The sequence below is a fragment of the Pleurodeles waltl genome, chromosome 2_2 (genome assembly GCF_031143425.1).
Source record: "Pleurodeles waltl isolate 20211129_DDA chromosome 2_2, aPleWal1.hap1.20221129, whole genome shotgun sequence".
NCBI classification, from domain to species: Eukaryota; Metazoa; Chordata; class Amphibia; order Caudata; family Salamandridae; genus Pleurodeles; species Pleurodeles waltl.
The window spans coordinates 306,258,256-306,281,600 of NC_090439.1; the positions used below are offsets into that span (position 1 = coordinate 306,258,256).

At 42.9% G+C, this 23,345-nt stretch overlaps 1 protein-coding gene across 1 annotated transcript in view; it reads left to right on the forward strand.

Moving 5' to 3' along the window:
* LOC138282350 (galectin-3-like) overlaps nt 1-22,198 on the forward strand; it is an 81,852-nt gene extending 59,654 nt beyond the window's left edge. The window contains exons 5-6 of the mRNA XM_069219771.1: nt 5,490-5,655; nt 21,929-22,198. Of these exons, the coding sequence (XP_069075872.1) occupies nt 5,490-5,655; nt 21,929-22,084 (322 nt within the window). The 3' untranslated portion in view covers nt 22,085-22,198. The remainder of the gene's footprint in view (nt 1-5,489; nt 5,656-21,928) is intronic.
* The last annotated feature ends 1,147 nt before the right edge of the window (nt 22,199-23,345 follow it).

Consider the following 23,345-nt stretch of genomic DNA (forward strand, 5'->3'; position numbering starts at 1 on the left):
TGAATTCACAAGTATGCAGCATTGGTAATTGGCACACTGCTTTTTAATAGCACTGGCAGGGTAGAGCTTTGGGTACCAGCACTCATTCTTATACCAATCAAGCACTGAGGAATGTAGTGGGAATAAGACATTGGAGGTTACAATGGTAAAGGTTGCAGGTGGTGCCTGGTGAGACATTTGAAGATTTAGTGTTGACAATGATTTCCTTTAGAGCGTTCAAGGGAATGGTGGGTGAAATCTATCTAGGTTGCTGAGTGATGTTCTTGATGAAACTGCAACCTTCTCCATACAAAATGGGTATGAGTTTGGTTATGTTCAGGCTGATTGACAATATTTTTATTGGAAAAGAGGGAGGCTAATTTGTTAATATTTGGATGAAGTGAGGTGGACGTTTTCTAAGTTGATTTGCTGTCCACAGTTTTGTTCGTAAAGATAGGAGGGTTTTATGTTTGTGTGTGTGTGTGTGTGTGTGTATATAGTTTTATTATAGGCCTGTGTTGCAACTTTGAGCAGCATAAGGAGATCAGAGGTGGGAGATTTTATCAAGTGCCTTTCAGAGGCTCTTACCTTTGTTCACATCTTCTTTACATCACCAGAGTGCCACCTCAGACCTGGAGAAACCTCACCCACTTGCTGTGATGAGTCAGATTTTATTAGGATGGGCCATTTTTAGGGCCTAGTGGCCTGGTCCGGTGAGAGCTCGAACTGGCAAAGAACCAGTGTTCTGTTCATTCAGAAACTGAATGTGCAAAAAAGATGCCTTTAAATCTTATTGTTATCTTGTCACATCTGCTGTGCTTCAAAGACGGAGATCAAATATGTTTTTTGAGAAACTGCCACCTATTTTATCTTGGAGATTGGTGTTTACAAAATCCTTTAACTTTGCAGTCAGAAAAAGAAAAGAAACAAACTGTCTCACAATCGTGCTGGGCTCACAACATAAAAATAGCTTGGAAATGAACTGTACAAATATTTAAAGATCTATTTCAGTAGTTAGGAAAGCATATTTTTGGTAATTCTGATGTGGAATTGAAACAAAGATTTTAATATGATCAGAATACTTTTTGTGATGCACAGATAAACATTTGCTGAAATCTGATTTCCACACATTGTCATTTGTGCACCATATAGTTTTATCAGTAAAACTGCATGTCATTGAGAATGTTTGTTGCCCTTTCAAAGGAAAATGTCTACATGTAGTGATTGTGCGCTACCACATCCTACCTTAGTGATACATTTATTAAAAGTGACAATTTGTAAATATGAGCTGAGGAACTTTCCAGCCCTGATGGCAATGCTATTAGTGAACTAAGAAGCAAATCATGGGTCATGTACACCCTATAAGTGAGCTAGATTTTTTTTGTACATGGTGCAAATGTTTAGTCTATTAAATCAGACAAAATTGTTTTTTGTACAGCAAATTTGCTGAACTCTCATGAAGGTACTCTAGTATGTGATAATGAAAAATAGGGTGACTTTGTGAAATAAAATATTTGCCTAGGATCACAAAATTTGGGATGAGTTTAGTGGGCAAGTTAAGTGGTCAAGTAGATAATTCAAGTCTCTAGCACTGCAGGTCTTGTAACATTTTTCAAATTTTTCAAGGCCTACACTTTGAGGTTTCCTTGTGTCACATGTCTGACCATCCAGTTTGAAGTTAACTTGAGGCAAGGCTAAATAGGAGCAAACTGAGAGGGAACAGACTGGGAATGTATTTCTTCCATTTTCATCTATTGAAGGAGAAGTAATTTCAGGTGGCAGACTAAAAGCCTTTTTGGCTTCAAAAATCGGAAATTCTGAGTCTCCTGTCTGAATTGGGGCCTATTGGCATGCATGGCAAGCCCTGACCTGCTTATAACATGTTCCCTGTTTCGGATTGGTCTAATGTGTATAAAACAATTACTCTTCACAATCGGACCTCCAAAACTCTTAAAATTGTTGCCAGGCCCACTGAACAAGTCACCCACAAAAATCATTAATTGGCCTCGACCCTTGAACCAGGCATTGTCTTATCTTTATTCAGTTTGCCAATGAACAGACTAATGGTCAACTGAAAGTGACTCGAGAGATGAATGTCTTTGGAGCCAGCACTGCGGTTTTTTTTTCAAAAAAGGGTAATTTCAGTGGAGTGCTCAAGGTTATACAGACCCCCATTACAAAAGTTGCCAGAAAGCTTCATGTCCCAGGGCACAACTTTTCGGTGCTGCGATGCCCTTGGCATACTCAGCCCATCTGGTTAAACATAGCGGAAACAGGGTTAACCATGTCAAAGTGCAATAATTTACTAAGTGACAGCCCATGACTAGTTAGGATGTTTATCAGGGACATTGAGTGATCTGGTACCCCGCTTTACAACTTTCAAAAGTTTGAGTAAGGAGACTGTGTTTGTTCTCCCGACAAGGACAGATACAATGTATTCAGCTCCAGACTTAAATTTAACAGATTGGTGAATTCTGGGGCCAGTAGTCTTTGCGAATGCCAAGTAAACAAAATACTTATCGGTAAAAGGAAAGCTTGGAACTGGATACATGATGTCCTGACATAGAGCCACAGATAGTTGTGAGTGAATGATGCACACTTATTGAAGTCTTGTTAGAAAAAGTCATAAACCATGCCGTCTAATTAATGGTAATAATAGTAAATTGTTTTTGATATGGCATTACATGCTACTCATCTGCCGTTTCTAAGCGCTGTAATTAATAGATTTCACTATTAACCAATTTATGGCACTCGTACTACTGGACTCAGAAAGCTGGAATATACTAAGTTTGCATTGCAGGGGATTTGAATTTGGGGCCTGAAGAATGCCCCATTTTGTCATGGACGAGCTTCCCAGTATGCATCAACTCCGGGTTACAACCATGGGTCTTGTGCATGGCCCTCATATACCAAGAGAGCCATTAGATGGATTGGAAATACCGACTAAAAAGTATTGACAACGTCACTAGTCGTGGGTATGTAGTGTTGGTAAATTACAGTAAGAGACATGGTAGGGAGCCTGTAAGAGCTAATAGGCAAGGCTGTAAATCAGTCCCTTATGTCCGTCTACGTGAGCAATCAAGTGAAAACGGCAGGATACACTGAAGTAAACTATAGCATTAGGTGTGATAATCCTGCTCCACTGGAATGAGCCCAAGATGTAGTTGACAAAGTCTCCAACCAATGGCTGGAAGAGACCGATCGAAGAAAGCCAGTGGTTGAAAGAGGCAGACCCAAACCTGCTTTCTGTATACTGTTAGCAGTAAGTTTCTTTGACAACTATGTTGTCAAAACTCAGACCTAAAAACCTTTACTTGCTCTCAAGTTCTTTCATGTTTGGTATGATTAGCCAACCAAGAACAGTTTTTTTTTAATTTTATTTATTTATATTTTGGTACTTGTAGCTTTGTGTTTAGGGTAGGGGCAGGACTTGACTCTAAATCAAAACTGGGAGGGGGGGAAGAGGGGTAAGAGAGAGAGAGAAAACGAACGAGAGAACCCATGTAATGTTTTCCTCTGCGCACAAACTATAGAAACACCAAACCCTCCCTCCCCCCCCCTTTACGGGGCTTGTTAATTTTTTGTCCAAGAAGGTTACATTTCTTGCATAAACTCAGGCTCCAAATCACAAAACACTTTGCACACCTTAGTTCAACGTATGTGTCAAAATGATTTCATGTTTGCTTTTATTTACTTTTTACTGTGCACTAAATGTACCAAATTGTATCTAGGCACTATAAAGTTACCAGCAATAGAACCATATTTGGAGCAGACACTAACTTAACCTCCATCTTTTAAGATTTTTCTTTAGGAATGGCAAAGATTGATTTTCAAGCAGTTCAACTAGCAGACCATTCTATTCTATTCCCAAACATTGAGAATATTCTGTTGCTGCATGACTTGTAGTTAAACCGAGGACAAAGATTTTCATAGCCAAGTGCCTGGAGGCTTACACTGGGCAACTTTTGTGACTGATAATTTGGTTTGCTTTATTTGGGTCCTCTCCAGATTTTCTGCATACCTAAAATCTGTCGGATTGCTGCATTCATCACCCAATGGAGGCTGGTCAATTGATATTCTGGAATGCCACAAAACAATAAGTGATCATATGAAAGCTCGGTTGATGAGCACCTCCACCCCTTGGAAGAAAACAAAGCATACTGTGGCGCTACCTCATTTTAGGGTTATCCTTTGCCAGTTGATCAGTGTGCATGGTAAGGCACATGTCAACATTACAGATAAATCTGAAGCACAGGAACACATTGGACCAATTGGGGTGGGAGGACCTAGGCCATAGTAGGATGAAAAGTGCATATGTTCGAGTCCTGGGAACGTTATTTCTGTCTTGTGTGCCTAAAGTTTTAATCAGATGGTCCCCAATCAGGAAGTGATCATGCTCAAGCTGTAAATGAATATCCTAAAGTTGTTGGGTGGCCCAAATACCCACAGATAGATCTGACAATTGCCCCTGCATTGGTCTGGAATTAAAGCCCTTTGGAGTGTAAAACCTGTAGCAAATTACTTTTATAAATGTTTGTTAAATTCCAATAGGGAGAGGGCTGAGACTAGGGAACCACACAGGGAGCTTCTAGAAGGGAAGACCGATAAGGTCTCAGTCTAACAATTTATGTTAACTTTTTCAAAAACGTCATGAGCCACCAAAGGCAGGGCCACTGGAATCGTGTGGAATGGGAGCACCAAGGTATATGGCAGGGTTGACTAAATTAGGAGTCAAGAAAAGGCAAATTATGCAAGGTAATGCGTCACCTTTTCTGATAGTACTTAATAATTTTGCCAACTCGACTAAATGTCTGGCACAAAAAGTTGGGTCGGTAGTTGATCCGTAGGAAATGAGGCAGAGAGTCAACGCCAAACATGTAATTTAAAGTATTTCCACCTAGATCCGAGAATTATGACATTCAGTAGTGACCCTCACAGAATGTTACGTTGTGATTGAGATGGTGGGTGTGATGGCGCACTAAAACTGTGAAAAAGTTCTCAATTTACCACTGCTATAGAACGATTGTGTATTGCGCAATAACTTGCTGTTCGTGGAGAGACCATGAGAGGAGTAGACATCTACCATAAATATGTTGTAATAGTAACTTGGGGGAACGGGTCGTGCGACAGTTGTTTGTTGATGTAACAACATACTATGTTTTGTTTACTTTAAAAAATAAATCGTTTTTATTTTTAATTAAGCTTTATTTTTCATTAGGGTAATTGAATTTTTGTTTGAAAAAGGAACTTTAGCTACTTTCATGAAGACGGTCTCGAGTTTTTTTTTTTTTAAATTTAGCAGATTAAAGCAACCGGAGAGCTCTGGGACTCTTTCTTTTTTTTTTTTTTTTTTTTTTAAACAAAGGATTTGAGTGAAACTGAACGAGGATTGGTTTTTACGAGGGAAACCAGTGTGGGCTCCGTGCAAATTTCGCTGAACAAAGATCAATTAATTTGTTGTATTTTTAACTGCAGATTTCATCGACTGATTATTGAATCCTCTTCTTTAGGTTCACCTTTGATTTTAAAAGACAAAACGACATTGCTTTCCACTTCAATGTGCGCTTTGATGAGGCCCATAAAGTTATCGTGCGTAACTCCATGATGAAAGATCGGTGGGGATCGGAAGAAAGAGAAGCTCCCAGGTTTCCATTTGAATTCGGCAAACCATTTCAGGTACCTGAATTTTAATAATGTGAATTGTGGCTCTTGAAATATGTACATTATGCTTCCAGGTAGACTCCTTTCCAGATGCCTTGTTGTAGAATCGGAAGTTTTTTGCCAGACTGCATGTCCACCATACTCAACGCCATCTGTGCAAGAAAGCTACATCTGTGTGATAGAATGCATACGTTGTCTTGTAGCACACGTCCGAGAGGAACTTTGTACTGCCATACCTGAGCAGCAATGTAACCATGCCAGGCAAAGGACCTAGTTGTATGCTGGAAGGTAGAAAGTGACCTCGTAAAGCTAACTAAATTAAAACTCCAGTAGTAATGCTACAATGGAGACCTGTGTCAATGGTCCAAAACTTAATTTGAATTACAGGGACATAACGACTTCATCCTTGTGGGCCCGGAGGACACGTTTTACGATCTTATGAAATGTTTCAAGATAAATATGATGCGAATAAACGGAGGGATAAAACAGAGAAAGTGAAGTTTCTATCTCACACAAAGACCTGCCATTGCCAGAAAAGTCTTGTGAATAAAGCAATGTATATTAAAGAAAAATACAGTCCACAAAGTGCAGTCTACTGCAGCACATTAAGAATCGGATCAGGTAATGTAGATGCAAGAAGTGAAAATTATATGCATGATGGCCACAATTTAGGTGTCATCTCTGCAAAATTCAGCAGACGAATTCAGACATTTTTATATGTAAAATAGTAGTTTTGAAAGGAGCCCCAATTATAGGTGGACCGATTTCCAAGGTATTAGATCATCCATTTCAGAAATTGTTCCTAACTGGGCATGACACATAACTCTTGTTTGTAGATATTGGTCTTTTTCTGAGTAAAGGCAATGGGAAGATGTGGGAAGAGGTTAATTAATGTTTGACTTCAGTAGGTGTTTGGGTTTGAACTTCATTAGCAGTGTCCAGCCAGAGCCTGAGATTGTTTTTATATTCCCTTCTCCAGTTCCTAGTTGCCTAATTCTGACTGGTTTAGCAAATCCTTGGTGTTCTTGTTCAAATATATACATCACTGGTAAAGGACAGTTACTTTGGCCATTAGATGAATCAGTGGATTGCTTCTGATGCTGTTCCAGAGATTCTTTATCCTTTTGATCTGGATTTCATTGTTCTGTTGTAGACTACTGAAGGGCAGTATCATCATGCTTAACCAATGTGGTGAGCAAAGGCCGCCCCCCTTTCTTATTTTGATCAACTGTGGTTTCCATCCACCTTGTTGATCTAATCTGGAGTGTTGGTTGGAAGGCTGCACTTGCCCTGGTACCTTGCCCTTTTAGGTAAAAGTGCATTTACAAGCTTTTGATATGTTCAGTGGTAAAGAACTCATTTTTGCAGGTAGCTTGGCACACTTTCATCGGTTAGTTTGAAAGAACCTTTACACTTGAGGACTAATCTAGTGATATTTGATCTACTTACAGAAATGCTGTTACCAATGTTTGTTGCTTGGGTGGGAGACTCGGAATGTATATTCATTTTATAGCATTGTTTTTGATGGTTTCCATGATTTTCACCACTGTAGAGCCACTCCACTTAACTCTGCAACACTCCACTTTACTCCCCAACACTTTATGCCACAACAGTATATGCCACACCACTTCATTCTACGAATCCACTGTACACTACTCCACTTTTGACCCTCCATTATGTACCACTCCACCTTGCGACACTCTGCTCCACTCTATACAACTCTATCATACTCTGCTCCCCTCTACACAACTTCCTGTGTGCAACTCCGTGTCTCTTTACTCCTCATCTGACACACTACTCCACTCTGCCACTCCACAACACTCTGTGCCACTCCACTCAACAACACTCCCCTCCACTGTACGACACAGCGCTCAACAATCCACTGTACTCCACTATATGCCAATCCACTCTACAACACTCTACTTTACCCCACAACACACCTTATAGTTTGAACTTTTGTAAAAGTACTGCGGTACCACAAAAAACAATTAAAACAAGTAAGACCATATTAAACAACATTATACGATCTCAAACACATTTTTATTTAAAAAAATTAAAATTAAATGAAAAAAACAAAGGTTGTAATTCATTCTAGTTAGAAAAACTTAATTATTTGTATATAAAATCGACAAACTACTCAAACCTTAGAAATTCTAAAGTGCAAAAAGTGCTAAAGTTATAGCTATATCTTAGTTATATTTTGCACCCCTCACAAACATTACTGTAACTCAGGCACCTCCGTACACAGTGTTGTCAACTTGCAAGCCGCATTACATTAACAGTAACTCGTGCCTTCCCCATGTGTTGCTTATAGTCTTTCATATTACATCACTTATAGCATTCAAAACAAGACTCGTGACATCTCAAATGACATCATTTTATGAGAGCATTGTACATGGTGGTGAGGAGAATTATAGTTAATTTACCTTGGTTAATGAGTTGACAACACTCAATACAGAGGTGCATGAGTTATTATAAGGTTTGGCTGAAGCCCAAAATATCACTTTAAGCTATAGCTATAACTTTAGAATTCCTATGGTTTGTGTAGCTTAAGTTGTTGTTTTATACAAACAATTACGTTTTCCTAACTATATCATCCAATTTTTATTTTTTTATTTTTTTTAAATTGAATATATAAATATTTTTTCAGCAATTTCACATGGTAAGACAACGCGTTCTAACTACTGCATTCTCAGTTATCATGTGAAAAATTACTCTGGTAAGGTCCGATGTTCACTGTTTGAGAGTCACCCGATTATGTATCGTCTTTGGTTTAGGATGTTGAATGATCCCTGCCCTGTATGTTATGTTTTTTTGTGGACTTATTGACATTGTTCCATTTTGGGGCCTAGCTTTTTGCCAGTATGGTTTTGTGTCCACTCATCTACTGTATTACATTGTTTTTTGAGTGGTGTTACTCAGTGTTCACAGGGAGTTTACATCTTGTCTCTATGCCTCTCCTTGAACTGCATCCCTGGAAGTAGGACATTGTCAGTCACTGCCTAATTCTTTGTGGAGTTTGTATATGCATGTTCTGCACTGGGTTTGGCAATCTGGTATTGGAAACCAGCTCTGCATGAGTTCTGTTACTTGTGCTAGGGATTGATATTGATGTTAGTGTTGTCCACTAAAGGTTGAAGCACAAGTATATTATTACTTGCAAGGAGTTGGGGGTGGTAGTATAGCAAACATAATATTGTATGTGTACTGTGCCTGCTCAGCTGGGATATGGAAAGAGAATGGGCCTTTAACTTGTACAAAATTCAATTGGATCAAAAGAAAACTGACTAATATATTAGCAAATTAAACAAGATGGAGCAAAGCTGTGGAAGCAAATGCGAAGTTGTCAGATGTCACCATTTATCACACCTCGGCTTCTAAGCCGTTCCAAAAAAAAGGCAACTTGACTTTAGATTTCCCACTACAAAATTAGAACTAACCCAGATCTACAGTATCATGAAATGGAATGTGGTACGGGAACAGGTAAAGCAATGATATACAGTGTGTTTGAACGGGCCTTCCTCACCACATGGTGATTTTGAAGCAACATAGACCTGAAGCAGGCATGCAGTTTTTAAAGCTGTGTACTAATGTTCTGTGTGTTCCTATGGATAGACTGAGCCCTGCTACAGCTAAACATTGTAGGGAGGTATGTGGATGTAGCTGAATCTGAAACTACTCTAACCATGCCTCTCTGTATGTTGTAAGAAAAAAAAAAAGCTGGCTTCAACAGTGATGGTCTCTGCTCCCTCCTCCCATCCACTACTTTTGGGGTGCAGTGGCTGCATGGGGTATGCCCAGAGAGTCAATGGAGGGTGACCGTGCAGTGTTCATGGAAAGCTGCAGCACTTGAGCGCACAAGCAAAGATAGCTCTTTAGGAGGGTAGAGGGCAGAAAATCCACCAACGCTAAAGACCTGTAATTGAGGCTTTTAGCAAATAGTCTGGCAAGACGGAAGCATGCCGGACTGTTTGTAGGAGGGCTAGAAAAGTGAAAGAACTGCTATGTACTAACTCTACCATTCTCAACACTGTCTTTGATAGAGAGAAATGGTGGATGTGATTTTGTGCTTGGCATTGCACATCTTCCAGCTTTGAAAATACTACATCTGGAAAATGAGCTTTAAGAGATGGACCTATGCAGTTGAGGACTTGAGGTCACTAATAAAGTAAAGGCAATATGACACCGAGCATCAGATAGGCTGATCTGATGAACAGCCTCAACATTTACAGGGAGAGATAGCCAAAGTAGCCGAAGTTGATGAGAATCATGGGACTGGAATGGAGTGTCTGAGGTTTAGGACTATACGCCCGCACAAATTATAGGAAGTCCTCTGAAGAAGTTGCCTAAGTGAAGACCACAGGAGGCACACCTGCACGGATCAGGTGCTCTACCACTAATATAGCCTTAGAACCCGCCGTAGCGGGCTCTACCGGCTATTAAAGGCCCGCTCCCGAGTTAAATGCCCGAGCCTTTGGCTCGGGCATTTAACAAGGGAAAGGGCCTTTAATAGCCGGTAGAGCCCGCTATGGCGGGTTCTAAGGCTATTAGAACATTCTGCCACTCAGGGCAGAATGTTCTCTTAAAAAAAAACAAATTGCTCACGGAGCCCGAGGGGATTAGAATCCCCTCGGGCTCCATGAGGCTTTGTTCACAGCTGCTGCTGTGAACAAAGCCCATTGGAATGTTGGCGCTGCGGGCTTTTACCGGCCAGTAAAAGCCCGCAGCACTCCATTGTTTTCAATGGAGCTGCCAACTTCCAATGTTCTAATAGGCATTACTGCCACTTCTTGGGAACACTGCTAAACCCTTAATGGGGCTGTACCAGTACTTCTCAACAAAATAAATTAAAAACTTTTTAGATTCTGTGCTTACCCTCAATCCGTCTTAGCATCACTGTAAGTAAATGCCTCCTTGGCATGGTTACCCCCTGACATTTTGCCTTTGCTGATGCAAAGTTATGATTTGAAAGTGTGCTGGGACTCTGCTAACCAGGCCCCAGCTCCAGTGTTCTTTCCCTAAACTGTAGCTTTGTCTCCACAATTGGCACAACCCTGGCACTCAGGTAAGTCCCTTGTAACTGGTACCCCTGGTACCAAGAGCCCTGATGCCAGGAAAGGTCTCTAAGGGCTGCAGCATGTCTTATGCCACCCTAGGGACCCCTCACTCAGCACATGCACACTGCTTCACAGCTTGTGTGTGCTGGTGGGGAGAAAATGACTAAGTCGACATGGCACTCCCCTCAGAGTGCCATGCCAACCTCACACTGCCTGTGGCATAGGTAAGTCACCCCTCTAGCAGGCCTTACAGCCCTAAGGCAGGGTGCACTATACCACAGGTGAGGGTATAGGTGCATGAACACTATGTCTCTACAGTGTCTAAGCAAAACCTTAGACATTGTGAGTGCGGGGTAGCCATAAGAGTATATGGTCTGGGAGTCTGGCAAACACGAGCTCCACAGCACCATAATGGCTACACTGAAAACTTGGAAGTTTGGGTGTATTTCACAATAAAGTGCACACTGGCATCAGTGTGCATTTATTGTGCTGAGAAGTTTGATACCAGAGGGCATCTTAGAGATACCCCCTGAAAACATACCCGACTTTCAGTGTAGGCTGACTAGTTTCTGACAGCCTGCCACACACCAGACATGTTGCTGGCCACATGGGGAGAGAGCCTTTGTCACTCTGTGGCCAGGAACAAAGCCTGTACTGGGTGGAGGTGCTTCTCACCTCCCCCTGCAGGAGCTGTAACACCTGGTGGTGAGCCTCAAAGGCTCACCCATTTTGCTACAGCGCCACAGGGCATCCCAGCTAGTGGAGATGCCCGCCCCTCCGGCCACTGCCCTCACATTTGGCGGCAAGCCTGGAGGAGATAATTAGGAAAACAAGGAGGAGTCACCCACCAGTCAGGATAGCCCCTAGGGTGTCCTGAGCTGAGGTGACTCTTGCTTTTAGAAACCCTCCATCTTGTGGATGGATGATTTCCCCCAATAGGATTAGGGATGTGCCCCCCTCCCCACAGGGAGGAGGCACAAAGAGGGTGTAGCAACCCTCAAGGACAGTAGCCATTGGCTACTGCCCTCCCAGACCTAAACACACCCCTAAATCAGTATTTAGGGGCTCCCCAGAACCTAGGAAACTAGATTCCTGCAACCTTAACCAGAAGAAGGACTGCTGACCTGAAGCCCTGCAGTGAAGACTGAGACGACAACTGCTTTGGCCCCAACCCTACCGGCCAGTCTCCCAACTTTGAAGAAAACAGTGACGCATCCAACAGGGACCAGCGACCTCTGAAGCCTCAGAGGACTGCCCTGCAACCAAGGACCAAGAAACTCCCATGAACAGCGGCCCTGTTCAACAATCTGCAACTTTCTTGCAACAAAGAAACAACTTTAAAGACTTCACGTTTCCCGGCAGAAGCGTGAGACTTTCCATTCTGCACCCGACGCCCCCGGCTCGCCCTCTGGAAAACCAACACTACAGGCGACTGCGAGCCCGTGAGCAGCCAGAGACGACCCCCCCTGATCCCCCACAGCGACTCCTGCAGAGGAAATCCAGAGGCTCACCCTGACCGCTACTGCCTGTAACAAGGGACCCGAAGCCTGGAACCAACACTGCACCGCAGCCCCCATGACCTGAAGGAATCCAACTCCAGTGCAGGAGTGACCCCCAGGTGACCCTCTGCCTAGCCCAGGTGGTGGCTACCCCGAGGAGCCCCCCCCCGTGCCTGCCTGCATTGTCGAAGAGACACCCTGGTTTCCCCATTATTTCCTATCTGAAACCCGACGCCTGTTTGCACTCTGCACCCGGCCGCCCCTGTTCCGCTGAAGGTGTGCTTTCTGTACCTGCTTGTGTCCCCCCTGTGCCCTACAAAACCCCCCTGGCCTGCCTGGACGCGGGTACTTACCTGCTGGCAGGCTGGAACAGGGACACCCCTGTTCTTCATTGAAGCCTATGTTTTGGGCACCTCTTTGACCTCTGCACCTGACCGGCCCTGAGCTGCTGGTGTGGTAACTTTGGGGTTGCATTGAACCCACAACGGTGGGTTACCTTGGACCCAACTTTGAACCCTATAACTGTTTTACTTACCTACGAACTTAACCTCTACTTACCTCCCCCAAGAACTGTTGATTTTTGCACTGTCCAATTTTATAATAGCTTATTGCCATTTGTGCCAAAACTGTACATGCTATTGTGATTATTCAAAGTTCCTAAGTGAAATACCTTTCATTTAAAGTATTACTTGTAAATCTTGATCATGTGGTTCCTAAAATAAACTAAGAAAATATATTTTTCTAAATAAAAACCTATTGGCCTGGAGTAAGTCTTTGAGTGTGTGTTCCTCATTTATTGCCTGTGTGTGTACAACAAATGCTTAACACTACCCTCTGATAAACCTACTGCTCGACCACACTACCACAAAATAGAGCATTAGAATTATCTGCTTTTGCCACTATCTTACCTCTAAGGGGAACCCTTGAACTCTGTGCACACTATTTCTTACTTTGAAATAGTATACACAGAGCCAACTTCCTACAATAGCTTTACCCTGTACTCCTTTCTAGCCCCTTGAGGATATGTAATTCTGGTGTGATTCATACACTAAGCTTAAATACCTGATGCATGTCTGATGAGTGATTTTACTTGTCTTTTTTTACTTGGGGGCACCCCTGAGCCAGGCCTCCGGCCCTCCAAGCAAAGTCAGATACTCAGTGTAGTGTTTAGCTTAGCCTGTGTTTTCATTCCATTCATTCATTTTTTTTACACTGCATGAAACTCACAAGTCCGCTCAAATTCAAGAGTCGGGGACAGTGGTTGAATCCAGTACTTAAAATGGCTTCTGGAAACCGTGCAAGCATTGAGCCATTGCTAACTTGTGGTGTTGAAGATGAGTTAAAACGAAATCGCCCGTAAACCAGCCTATAACATTGTGTTAAAAATAAAAAAAAGAAGAATCTTGAAACGCGAATGACCGAGTCGACCAGCAAGTTAAATGGCAGAGAAATAACAAATGTATTAATATCTTGAATTCCACCAGCACCTTTTCTAAATGCGAATATCTGGAAAAACTACTGAACACAATTGAACCAAAACCGACAAAAAAAACATGCTTTCCTAGTGAAGTTCCAGCTCCATGCCATGTTTAGTGTAAATCCATTCAGTTTCTTTTCTCAATACGTTCGCACAGTTTACTGTGAGAGTTAAATTGGTAATGGTACACCTTTTTCATAATACCCCCCCCCTCCCTACTCCATACCCCACTTTTATCCTTTTCTTTTTTCTCTCGTGGATGGAACATGCCATGCCAAAACATAGCTGACTGAGTTAGTAGATTAGCAAGGTTGGTGCAAATCCATCTAAAAATGCCTTTTGATGGAGATTGTGGCTGAATTCTTATAACTAGTTATGTTTCAGCCACGCTTTCCAGTAAAAATACTTTTTTTGATATGGCAATAACTTTTGACCCTGTCTACTGTTCTGCAACATATTTGCCAGTAACTTGTAGTCTGGGATGCCAGTATTCGTGAAGAACGGTGCGGTTGGGAGGAGGATATAAAAGAAGGAAGGGTGAAGAAAAATAAGTTATTTGAGATGTAAAAGTGTTTTAAAGAAATGCCGAGTGGAGTTTAGCACTATTGTATATCTCTGCCATTAAAAATCGGGATTCAGAAAATCGCAAATGCTGATAACTCCTTTCATTTCAGTTTTTTTTTTTTTTCATTTTCAAATATGATTGGCTTGTTATGGGGATATACATTTTTTGTAACATCTTCAAATGTGGAACTTTTGTTCATGCTCCGAAAATAAAGTTTACCGAGCCACTGAAATGGTGGAGAGGAATCATAAGAGGTAACGGACCCCCAGGGGAATTCTGAGGACCCCAGTGAGGCATGGAAAATAGTAAAAAAAAAAATATATATATATATATAGGTTGGCTGTGATAAAATAGTGATTTTAAAGAAAATGGCAATCTAGTGGCTGCCATTTTGTGAGAAGCAAACAAAGCACCATTTTGTGCTGACAATTACGAAACTTTCTCATAAAAAGGGATACCCCTGCATGAAGCCAAAGGGTGGTTTAGTAGGGGTTGTCTGCCATGCTGGCAAACGGCAATGGGTTGGTATCCATCAGTGGGTTAGCCATAGCCATGGCCACCAGACCAGACCTGGCCTGCGGCCTGGGCTATTTCCTTCTGGGCACGTCCGAGGGCCATGCACAGCAGGGGATGTGCTCTCATGTGTGGAGTGCTGACCTGGCCAAAGGCCTGGCTCTGCGTCCAACCCCTGCTGTACAAAGCTGAGCTGTATGCAGCACCAATTGGCAACCTGCAGCAGGTTGGTCGCTGAGCCTGGCCACAGGATTGACACTGCAGCCACTGCCTGCTGTACTTAATGGGTCTTGGCCACTCATGGCAGTTAAAGCACTGGCCCTCCCTAGTGGCCAGACATGCACATGGCCAAGGGCTGTTCACAACTGGTGTTGGCTTCCTGTGGTGGATGAGGAGTGCGGCCTGGCATAGCACAGCAGCCTTCCAGGAGTATACCATATTTTTAAAGCACTCCGAGCTGATACGCTATGCTCTTCAGTTGGAGTGCGGAGACACCTTGTGGTTATTTCTGGGACTGTATTTTGTGGTCTGAAAAATGTTAAAAGGAAGCCTCAAACGTGTTTTTTTTTTTTTTTTTTTTTTTTAAATAGTACTACATTAAAACCATTTATGACAACCACTTGTATTAAACAGTGAAATGTGTGAATTCATGAAATATACATTTGATTATAATGTAGGTTTTTTTTTTTTTTTTTTTTTAGACCGACAATAGGTCTGTTGATATGCTGACCCTCTGATAAAGCCAGTAGGTCCACTGTTTGTTTTGAAGTTCTGACCCTTTGACTAAGTTAGAAAGTCTACCTTACTTAAAATACCACCCTTTATATTGTAACATCACATAGTCAGCCTTGCGTGCTTGCAAGTGTTAGGCGCAGGGCATGGTCATACCGTGCAATGGCCATAGCCAAACACATTACCCTGAACACTGTCCACTTTCTGCCCTTCCCTAGTGCTGTTCAGAATCACCCCATGTATTTGCGCATTTCAGTCTCAAGCATTACCTGGTGATTCCCAGTAGGAGGACCACCCCTTCTGTCTCGCCCAGTCCCCCTATAGCTTTGTGTATTTTTGGGGACAGCCTCTGGCCTCATTGACTAGTCTTTCCATGTTCATGCAGCGGTCCATCCCTCTCTTGCTCTCGTCCACTGCTGGAGGGTTTGCGCTCCTCCACTGCTGGAGGGTGCTCTCCTTTCCACTCATGTGCAATATCCCTGATGGCTACTATGAGCCTGAGCCATAACGGTGTGGGTTTGTGTCTACTATCGTCTAGATCAGAATTGATTTGTATTAGGACTAACTTTGGGTCCTGCGCTATGGACCACCTGAGGGCCCCTCAAAGTCAGGAAAGCACTTGCGGCCAGTATTGTCAGAATTTGGGCCACAAAGGCTGTCACCTCTATCCTCCCCAATATGTGGATGAGGTAGGCTCTATGGAGGAACTTCAGTTGTATCAAGCGAAGTCTAGAGAAGACTGCAGAATGCTGTGGGGCTAAATTCGCCTCGGCCCACGCTTCGTCTGTCAGTGCCCCCAGGTTGCACTGCCAAGCAGCATACGAGGAAGTAAATAGGTCAGTGTTTTTTTTTTCTTTTTTTTTTCTTTTTTTAGTAATGTTATTTTATTCAGTCATCAAGTACATTACTGTTAAAAAAAAAAATAAAAGTGGTCTCTAGTTGGCAGAGGTATACACCCTTGTCCAAGCAGGGATCACAATCCTAGTCTGGGTAAGTAACAACACAATCCAAATTATCCTGTGCCCACCCCTTAGTAGCTTGGCACTGAGCAGTCAGGCTTAACTTGGAAGGCAATGTGCAAAGTATTTGTGCAATAAATCATACAGTAACACAGTGTAAACCCACAAAGATACACCACACAGGCTTAGAAAATCGATAATATTTATCTGAATACATATGTAGCACGGAGTCGGAAAGAGACGTCGCTGGAGTCTGAGCGTGTCAGTCCCTTACGGCTTCAGAGGAGAGAGGCGGCGGTTCCATGCTGTGAAGTAGGTGGAGGTGAGGCATCAGTTCCATCCGGATGCAGGGGGAGATGATGATGCGGCGTCGTCTATGATGCGTTGATTCCTGGTGACCCAACAGGTTCGATGGTTCCGGTCCGTCAGGACATCATGTCATGACTTTGCAGTGTCGTGATGATCCAGAGTGACGTCAACGGAGCAGCGGCAATGTCGAACTTGCATTGCAGGTCATGGTGGCTTCGCGCTGCGAGATCCACGGAGCAGGTTGCAGTGTCCCTGAAGTCGGGTACTAGCAATTTAAGTTTTTGCTGTCCCTGAGACTTCGGAACAGGAGGCAAGCTCAATCCATGCCCTTGGAGAGCACTTTTGGGGGAAGGCAGAGTCCTTCCAGCACAGACAGAGCCCAGCAGGGCAGCAGGGCAACAGCAGAGCAGCAGTCCTTCTCAGAAAAGCAGTCCAGAGAGTCCTTTGGGCAGCCAGGCAGGTCTTCTGACAGACTTCAGATGCATTTCCAGAAGTGTCTCAGTTGGTGGGGGTAAGAGACCCTGTTTATTTACCCAAAAATGCCTTTGAAGTGGGGGAGACTTTAGAGTGGTTTTGAAATGCACACGTTCCACTTTCAGCCTGGTCCTGTCTGCCAGGGTCCCTCCTTTGTGTGAGGGCAGGCCATTGGCCCTTGAAATGTAAGTGTCAGGCCCTCCACCCTTCCAGCCGAGGAAGACCCATCCAGTATACAGATGAATGCAGATGTGACTGAGTGTCCGGTGTTTGGTCTGTATTGGTTTTAAGCTCCTTGTTCATTTCACCCAGACAAACACAGTCATTGATTGGAGACAGGCTGTTAGGCACAGATGGTTTTAAGTGCAGAGAAATGCTCTCTTTCTAAAAGTGGCATTTCTAAAATAGTAAAATAAAATCCAACCTCACCATTTACCAGGATTTTCTATTCCCATTCTGGCCATACTAAATATGACCTGGTTACCCCTTACACATCACAATCTACCACTCAAAAATTATATGAGGGCAGTCTTAATGCTAGACTATGAAAGGAGAAGGCCTCACAGTAGTGGAACACAACTTTAGGAGTTTTTCACTACCAGGACATTAAAAAAACCTATATGTACATGTCCTGCCTTTACCTACATAGCACCCTGCCCTATGGGTTACCTAGGGCCTACCTTAGGAGTGACTTATATGTAGAAAAAGGGGAGTTTAAGGGTTGGCAAGTACTTACAGATGGCAAGTCAGTGGCAGTGAAACTGCGCACACACAGGCCTTTCAATGGCAGGCCGTAGACATGGATAAGGGGCTAGTTATGTGGGTGGCACGATCAGTGCTCCAGGCCCACTAGTAGCATTTCATTTACAGGCCCTGGGCCAATGTGGTGCACATTGCTATGGACTTATAAGTAAATCAAATATGCAAATTGGGGATAAACTAATGTTACAATATTTAAGGGAGAGAGCATGTGCACTTTAACACTGGTTAGCAGTGTTAAAGTGCACAGAGTTCTAAAACCAGCAAAAACAGTGTCAGAAAAGTAGAGGGAGGCAGGCAAAAAGTTGGGGGATGACCACCCTAATGCTGTCAGGTCTAACAACTACACTGATAGAATATGACAGTATATATCTGGAACTGTTTAATAAGCAAATGTTTCATTTGCAGGTATCGCCCCATTGGCTCCCTTGTAGTCCTAAAACCTGTAATGAGCAATCGACAAGAGGCATGTCAAAAACAATGTTCATGGTCATCAAGAACTCCCCCCACCCTTTGTATTTTCGCAAAGATTCTAAAGGAAGACCAGTCATCAAATTGCACACATTAGTCCAGTGACTGGGTTAGATATAGTGCATGAGTGACACCTGTCATACCTTCTGAGGAGAGAGTAATGATTAATATGGTGCTTTACCTCCAGTTGAGTGTGCTGGGGGCTAACTTAATTTACATTCTGACTGTCCCCTTCTGCCAGGCCTCCACCAGTATACTCAAACAAAGCCTGCATCATTGCTCCCAGGTCATCGGGGCATCTGCCGCCTTAGTATCTGTTCTAGTCTGCCTCATATGTGCCGCCTCTGTGCCAGCCCATTCAGTTAAGTCCTTCTTCTAGTCCTTTTACTGTTGGGGCCAAGCCAGTGGATCGTGATGTGACATTTGCCCATTATGGGCCCCAAGATCGTATATCGTCTACTAAGAGTATTCTTAGGGTTCTCAGGGAGTAGGCCCAATAAGCACATAGTGGGTTGTTGTGTTATTGTCCACCCTGTAATGTGCTGAGTACAGGCAAGCATCTCGTCCCAGAACTGGACCACCTGTGAGCAGTACCAGACGAGGTGTATGAAGTCTGCGACCGTCACCTTACAATGGGGGTCTCTGTCAGGGTAAATGGTGTGAAGGTGCTTGGGAGAAAAAGAAGTTATGTGTACTGTATTGTATTTGTTTGAAGCGCGCACATGTAGATACTCATATACTTTACAAACCAGCTTGTGGTTCCTATTCCATTGCGTCAGTGTAATTGGGGGGGGCGCTCATCATATATGTCTTGCCATTTCCCATCCATAGATCAGCCATGTTATTGATTATTTTTCAATAGACCTGTGAGACTTTGTGGTCTTCCAGCTCTCTCATGAGGCGTTTCAATTCTAACAGTTAGACTTTGTAATATGAAAGCTCTTCTGAGATAAAAGGGGTCAGAGTATGACTGAGCTGCAGATACTGATAGCATTGGCTTTGGTGAAGCCTGTATTTTTCCTGAGGTGTCTGGTAAGAGTTGAGGGTTGCACCCTCCATTTCTGGAACCCAGTAAGTTCAACACTTGTTTCAGTAGGGTGCCCTCCCACAGAGGAGTCAGTCCCGTCATTGTATCTTTCCACCTTAGTTCTCAGCATGATCCGCCAGAGTACCATCTTTGTTGCTGGTGGAAAAGGAGTACATGGCTTCCCTGTATAACAAAAGGCAGGTCGACTTACCTCCAAAGGCCTATTTCAGAGGCCGATGCGGGTTCCTTTGATCAGAGTGAATGAATGGTGGTGCGATGCTTCAGTTTCTTTAGCATGATGTCAGCTACTGCTATACCAGAGTCAAATGTGGCATGATGTCGGCTACTGCTAAACCCCCATCAAATGTAGATTTAAATCACTTAACCAGGTCAATACTTGAGATATTTTAATTCCACAGAAAAACGCAAAGCATGGAATTGATTTCACTGAAAAAAAGGGCAAGCAGTGTTAAAGGGGCAGTTCTTCAGTTGGTATAAAAAATATCGGCAGTGGCACAATTTTGAATATGGCTGATCTACCCAAGAGCGACATGGGAAGTACCATCCAAGCCCACAAATCTGTAGTATGCCTTTCCATCAGTGGTACAATTTCCTTCTCCCATGCCATTGCGGTTGGGCGTAAACACCAATGTTTTGGAAACTCGACCCATCATTACAAGTTTGGCGGGTGGAAAAGGCCGCCCGCCAAACTCCCGCAGTCAGGTCACCGCCAGTGTGGTGACCTTCCTGCGGATCCTTTTTACGAGTTTTTTCCCCTCGGGGTCAGTGGGTGGAAACAAAGTTTCTGCTGGCTGGCCCAGTGCGAAACAGCCCACAACATTGACGCCGGCTCGTAATCGATCCGGCGGCAATGTTGCAGCGTACGGGTTGCAACAGCACCAGCTGCGCTTTTCCCTATCTAAGCGACAATGAAAAGCGCGATATGGCTGTCCATGGAGGCCCCTGCACTGCCCCATGCTCTTGGCATGGGCAGTGCATGGGCCCCCAAGAGCCCTCTGCACCCCTTCACTGCCAGCTTTTACATAGCAGTGAGACTGCCATGCACAAGCTGGCGGACAGGGGACTCATAATCCCCAGGGCAGTGCTGCATGCGGATTAGGACCACAAGCAACTCCTGTGGGCTTTCGCCATGGTCATAATGTGGCGGTCTGACCGCCACCGTGAGTCTGGCGGTCCTAGGACCACCATCTCTTAACGAGGGCCTCAATGTTGCTGCTACCTGTAGGTTTGCTGCTAATCATAGATCTTGTGTCTGAGTATTAACTGGAATATCACCAATTTGAGCATGTTAATGTGGGGGCTGCATGTCTTCCTAAATATTTGTAGAAGTTGCAGTTCCTGCAGGACCTCTGGGTCCGTTAAAAACAAAAATGTGTCATCTGTGTAGAGGGCTAAACTATTGGAGATGCCCTCTTCACACTCAAATCCTTTGATATGGGCGTCTATCAGGAACAGACTGCAAGAGGCTCTATGGCTATCACAGAGGGTAGTGGGAAGGGGAGGAGGGGAAGCCTTGTCTATTTTTCCTATGGATCAGAAAGGGCTCGTACACCTCCCGTCCCAACCGACTCGTACAGAAAGATCTGTGTACAGGAGATGCATGTACTTTAAAAGTTTGGGAATGATGTTTAGGTGTCTGAGAATTATGAATAAGTATTCCATCCAATTGAATTGAATGCTTTTTCGATGTTTCCTAACAATAGTACTGCCGGGCGGTGTAGCATTTCTACCAGGGCTAGAGCATTGTATATGCAAAATGAGATCATTCATGACACCACTTCGCATGATGGAGGCGCGGGTTATAGTTACGGGTTAAAGTTGTTTTTGTTATACATTTTTAATGACATGATTGGGGATTGTACTCTTCATTTTACTGCTGATACCCAAGCTGTACATTCCAGTATTTTACTTTCCAATAAACGTTCCCATTTTTATTTTTTTTTTATTTTTAAACGAACTATTCACAAACTAATGTAATGCAAAACACCATAATTGGCATTGTGTAATTTTGTCCAATATGGCGATCTACAGATTCTAGGCGATATTGACAAATTACTCGGCATTCAGCGTCATGGTTTGTGATGTCACTCGAATCTTAGACGGAAATGTTACCACCTTACAAATGGATCCTCTCTCTCTCCCTCCCCCTTTCTACTCTTTTCTCACACATAATCTAGAAACATAATTTGAATTTGTTACGTTATAATTTCTTGTATGAGATGAGCATAGTACAATGATAAATAGCATATTAAGACTGCCATTGTTGAACAAACATACTGGCCCTTGCACCGCTAAAATACTTGAGGGAAGGGTAGTCTCTTTTCTAATTGAGGGAGGTGTTTGACAAGGTCCTTAATTAATCTGTAGAAATTACCAAACAATAATAAGTCTACCTACACTAAAGTATGTATTTTTCTTGTTTCAGATCCAGTTTTTGTGTGAGGCAGATCAATTTAAAGTGGCCGTCAATGGTGAACATTTGCTGCAGTTCAAACACCGTGTGACAGAACTGAATCAAATTACAGTTCTTTCAGCCTATGGAGACGTCACTTTGACAAGTGTTACACCTACCATGTTGTAGAATATTGGATTTATGGTTTTGTCTTTGATCAATGATTTCTTAAATTAACTTCATGTTTGAAACTGTAACACCGTAAACGTTTGATACTGGAAAATATAAATTGTTGATCCACTTGCTGCTGCACCTATGTAATTTTTTATAACAACTTCCAGAAGTCAGTGAATAATCATTCGATATTTCAGAAGTAAAATAAATATTTACAAATTTCATGCAGATAACCGACAGCACACATAAAAATCTTTCTGCTGAGCCAGAACATTGTAAAGCCACCATTCTCAAAGCTGGGGCTGAGATTGCCATTCGGCCATATGAAATCGCTATTAAGAATTATTTTGCTAATGGGAAGTTTGCAATATATAAATGATCCTTAACTATATTTGGGAGCAGATAAGGCAGAGCAGGAACTGGAATTTGTGACCCGGCAGGGGCACATCCATGATGACGACTGTCAGGTAAGTTAGAAAGGGCATCCTCAATTGTAGCGGAGTCAGGGTATTATTGGACTATGGCTAGCATGTCTGCCAAGTGTATTAATTTGTGTGCTTGGTATGTTACACTCTAACACCATATTTAAAAAAATATATATATATTTTCCTCCGTCCCCCAAAACCCGTCTTTAGTAGCAACAGAGCAGCAAAAGGAGTTACAGTCTTGGGACACATGAACATTAAGGTGATTCATGAAGCAAATGGCTTCAGCTCAGAATGCAACTCATGCTCTAACATTTTCCCATAGGCCTACGTTCTGTCATTTTCTAAAATTGTTAAAGTTCATAATATAAACTTTTAATTACTTTGACTAGCAGACAGTGGTGATACACAGGTACACGAGGAGCCACATATAAAAATGAAGGGGCCACCTACAATGGGCAACCATGAAGATTGTCACATTGGAGTAACATATATATATATATCTTTAGTGAGAAATAGTTTTGTTAGTTTGGTGGGGTGGCTGAGGTCTACCAAATGTAATAAAGACACTGGGGGTTATTACAACTTTGGAGGAGGTGTTAATCCGTCCCAAATGTGACGGATATACCACCAGCCGTATTACGAGTTCCATAGGATATAATGGACTCGTAATACGGCTGGTGGTATATCCGTCACTTTACCGTCACTTTTGGGACAGATTAACACCTCCTCCAAAGTTGTAATAACCCCCACTGTCTTTTTAGGTAAAGTAAACCTCTACACCAAAAAGACAGGCTTAACATAGAGAAAATATGTCAATCATTTAGTGATACCAAAACATTCAAAAAGTC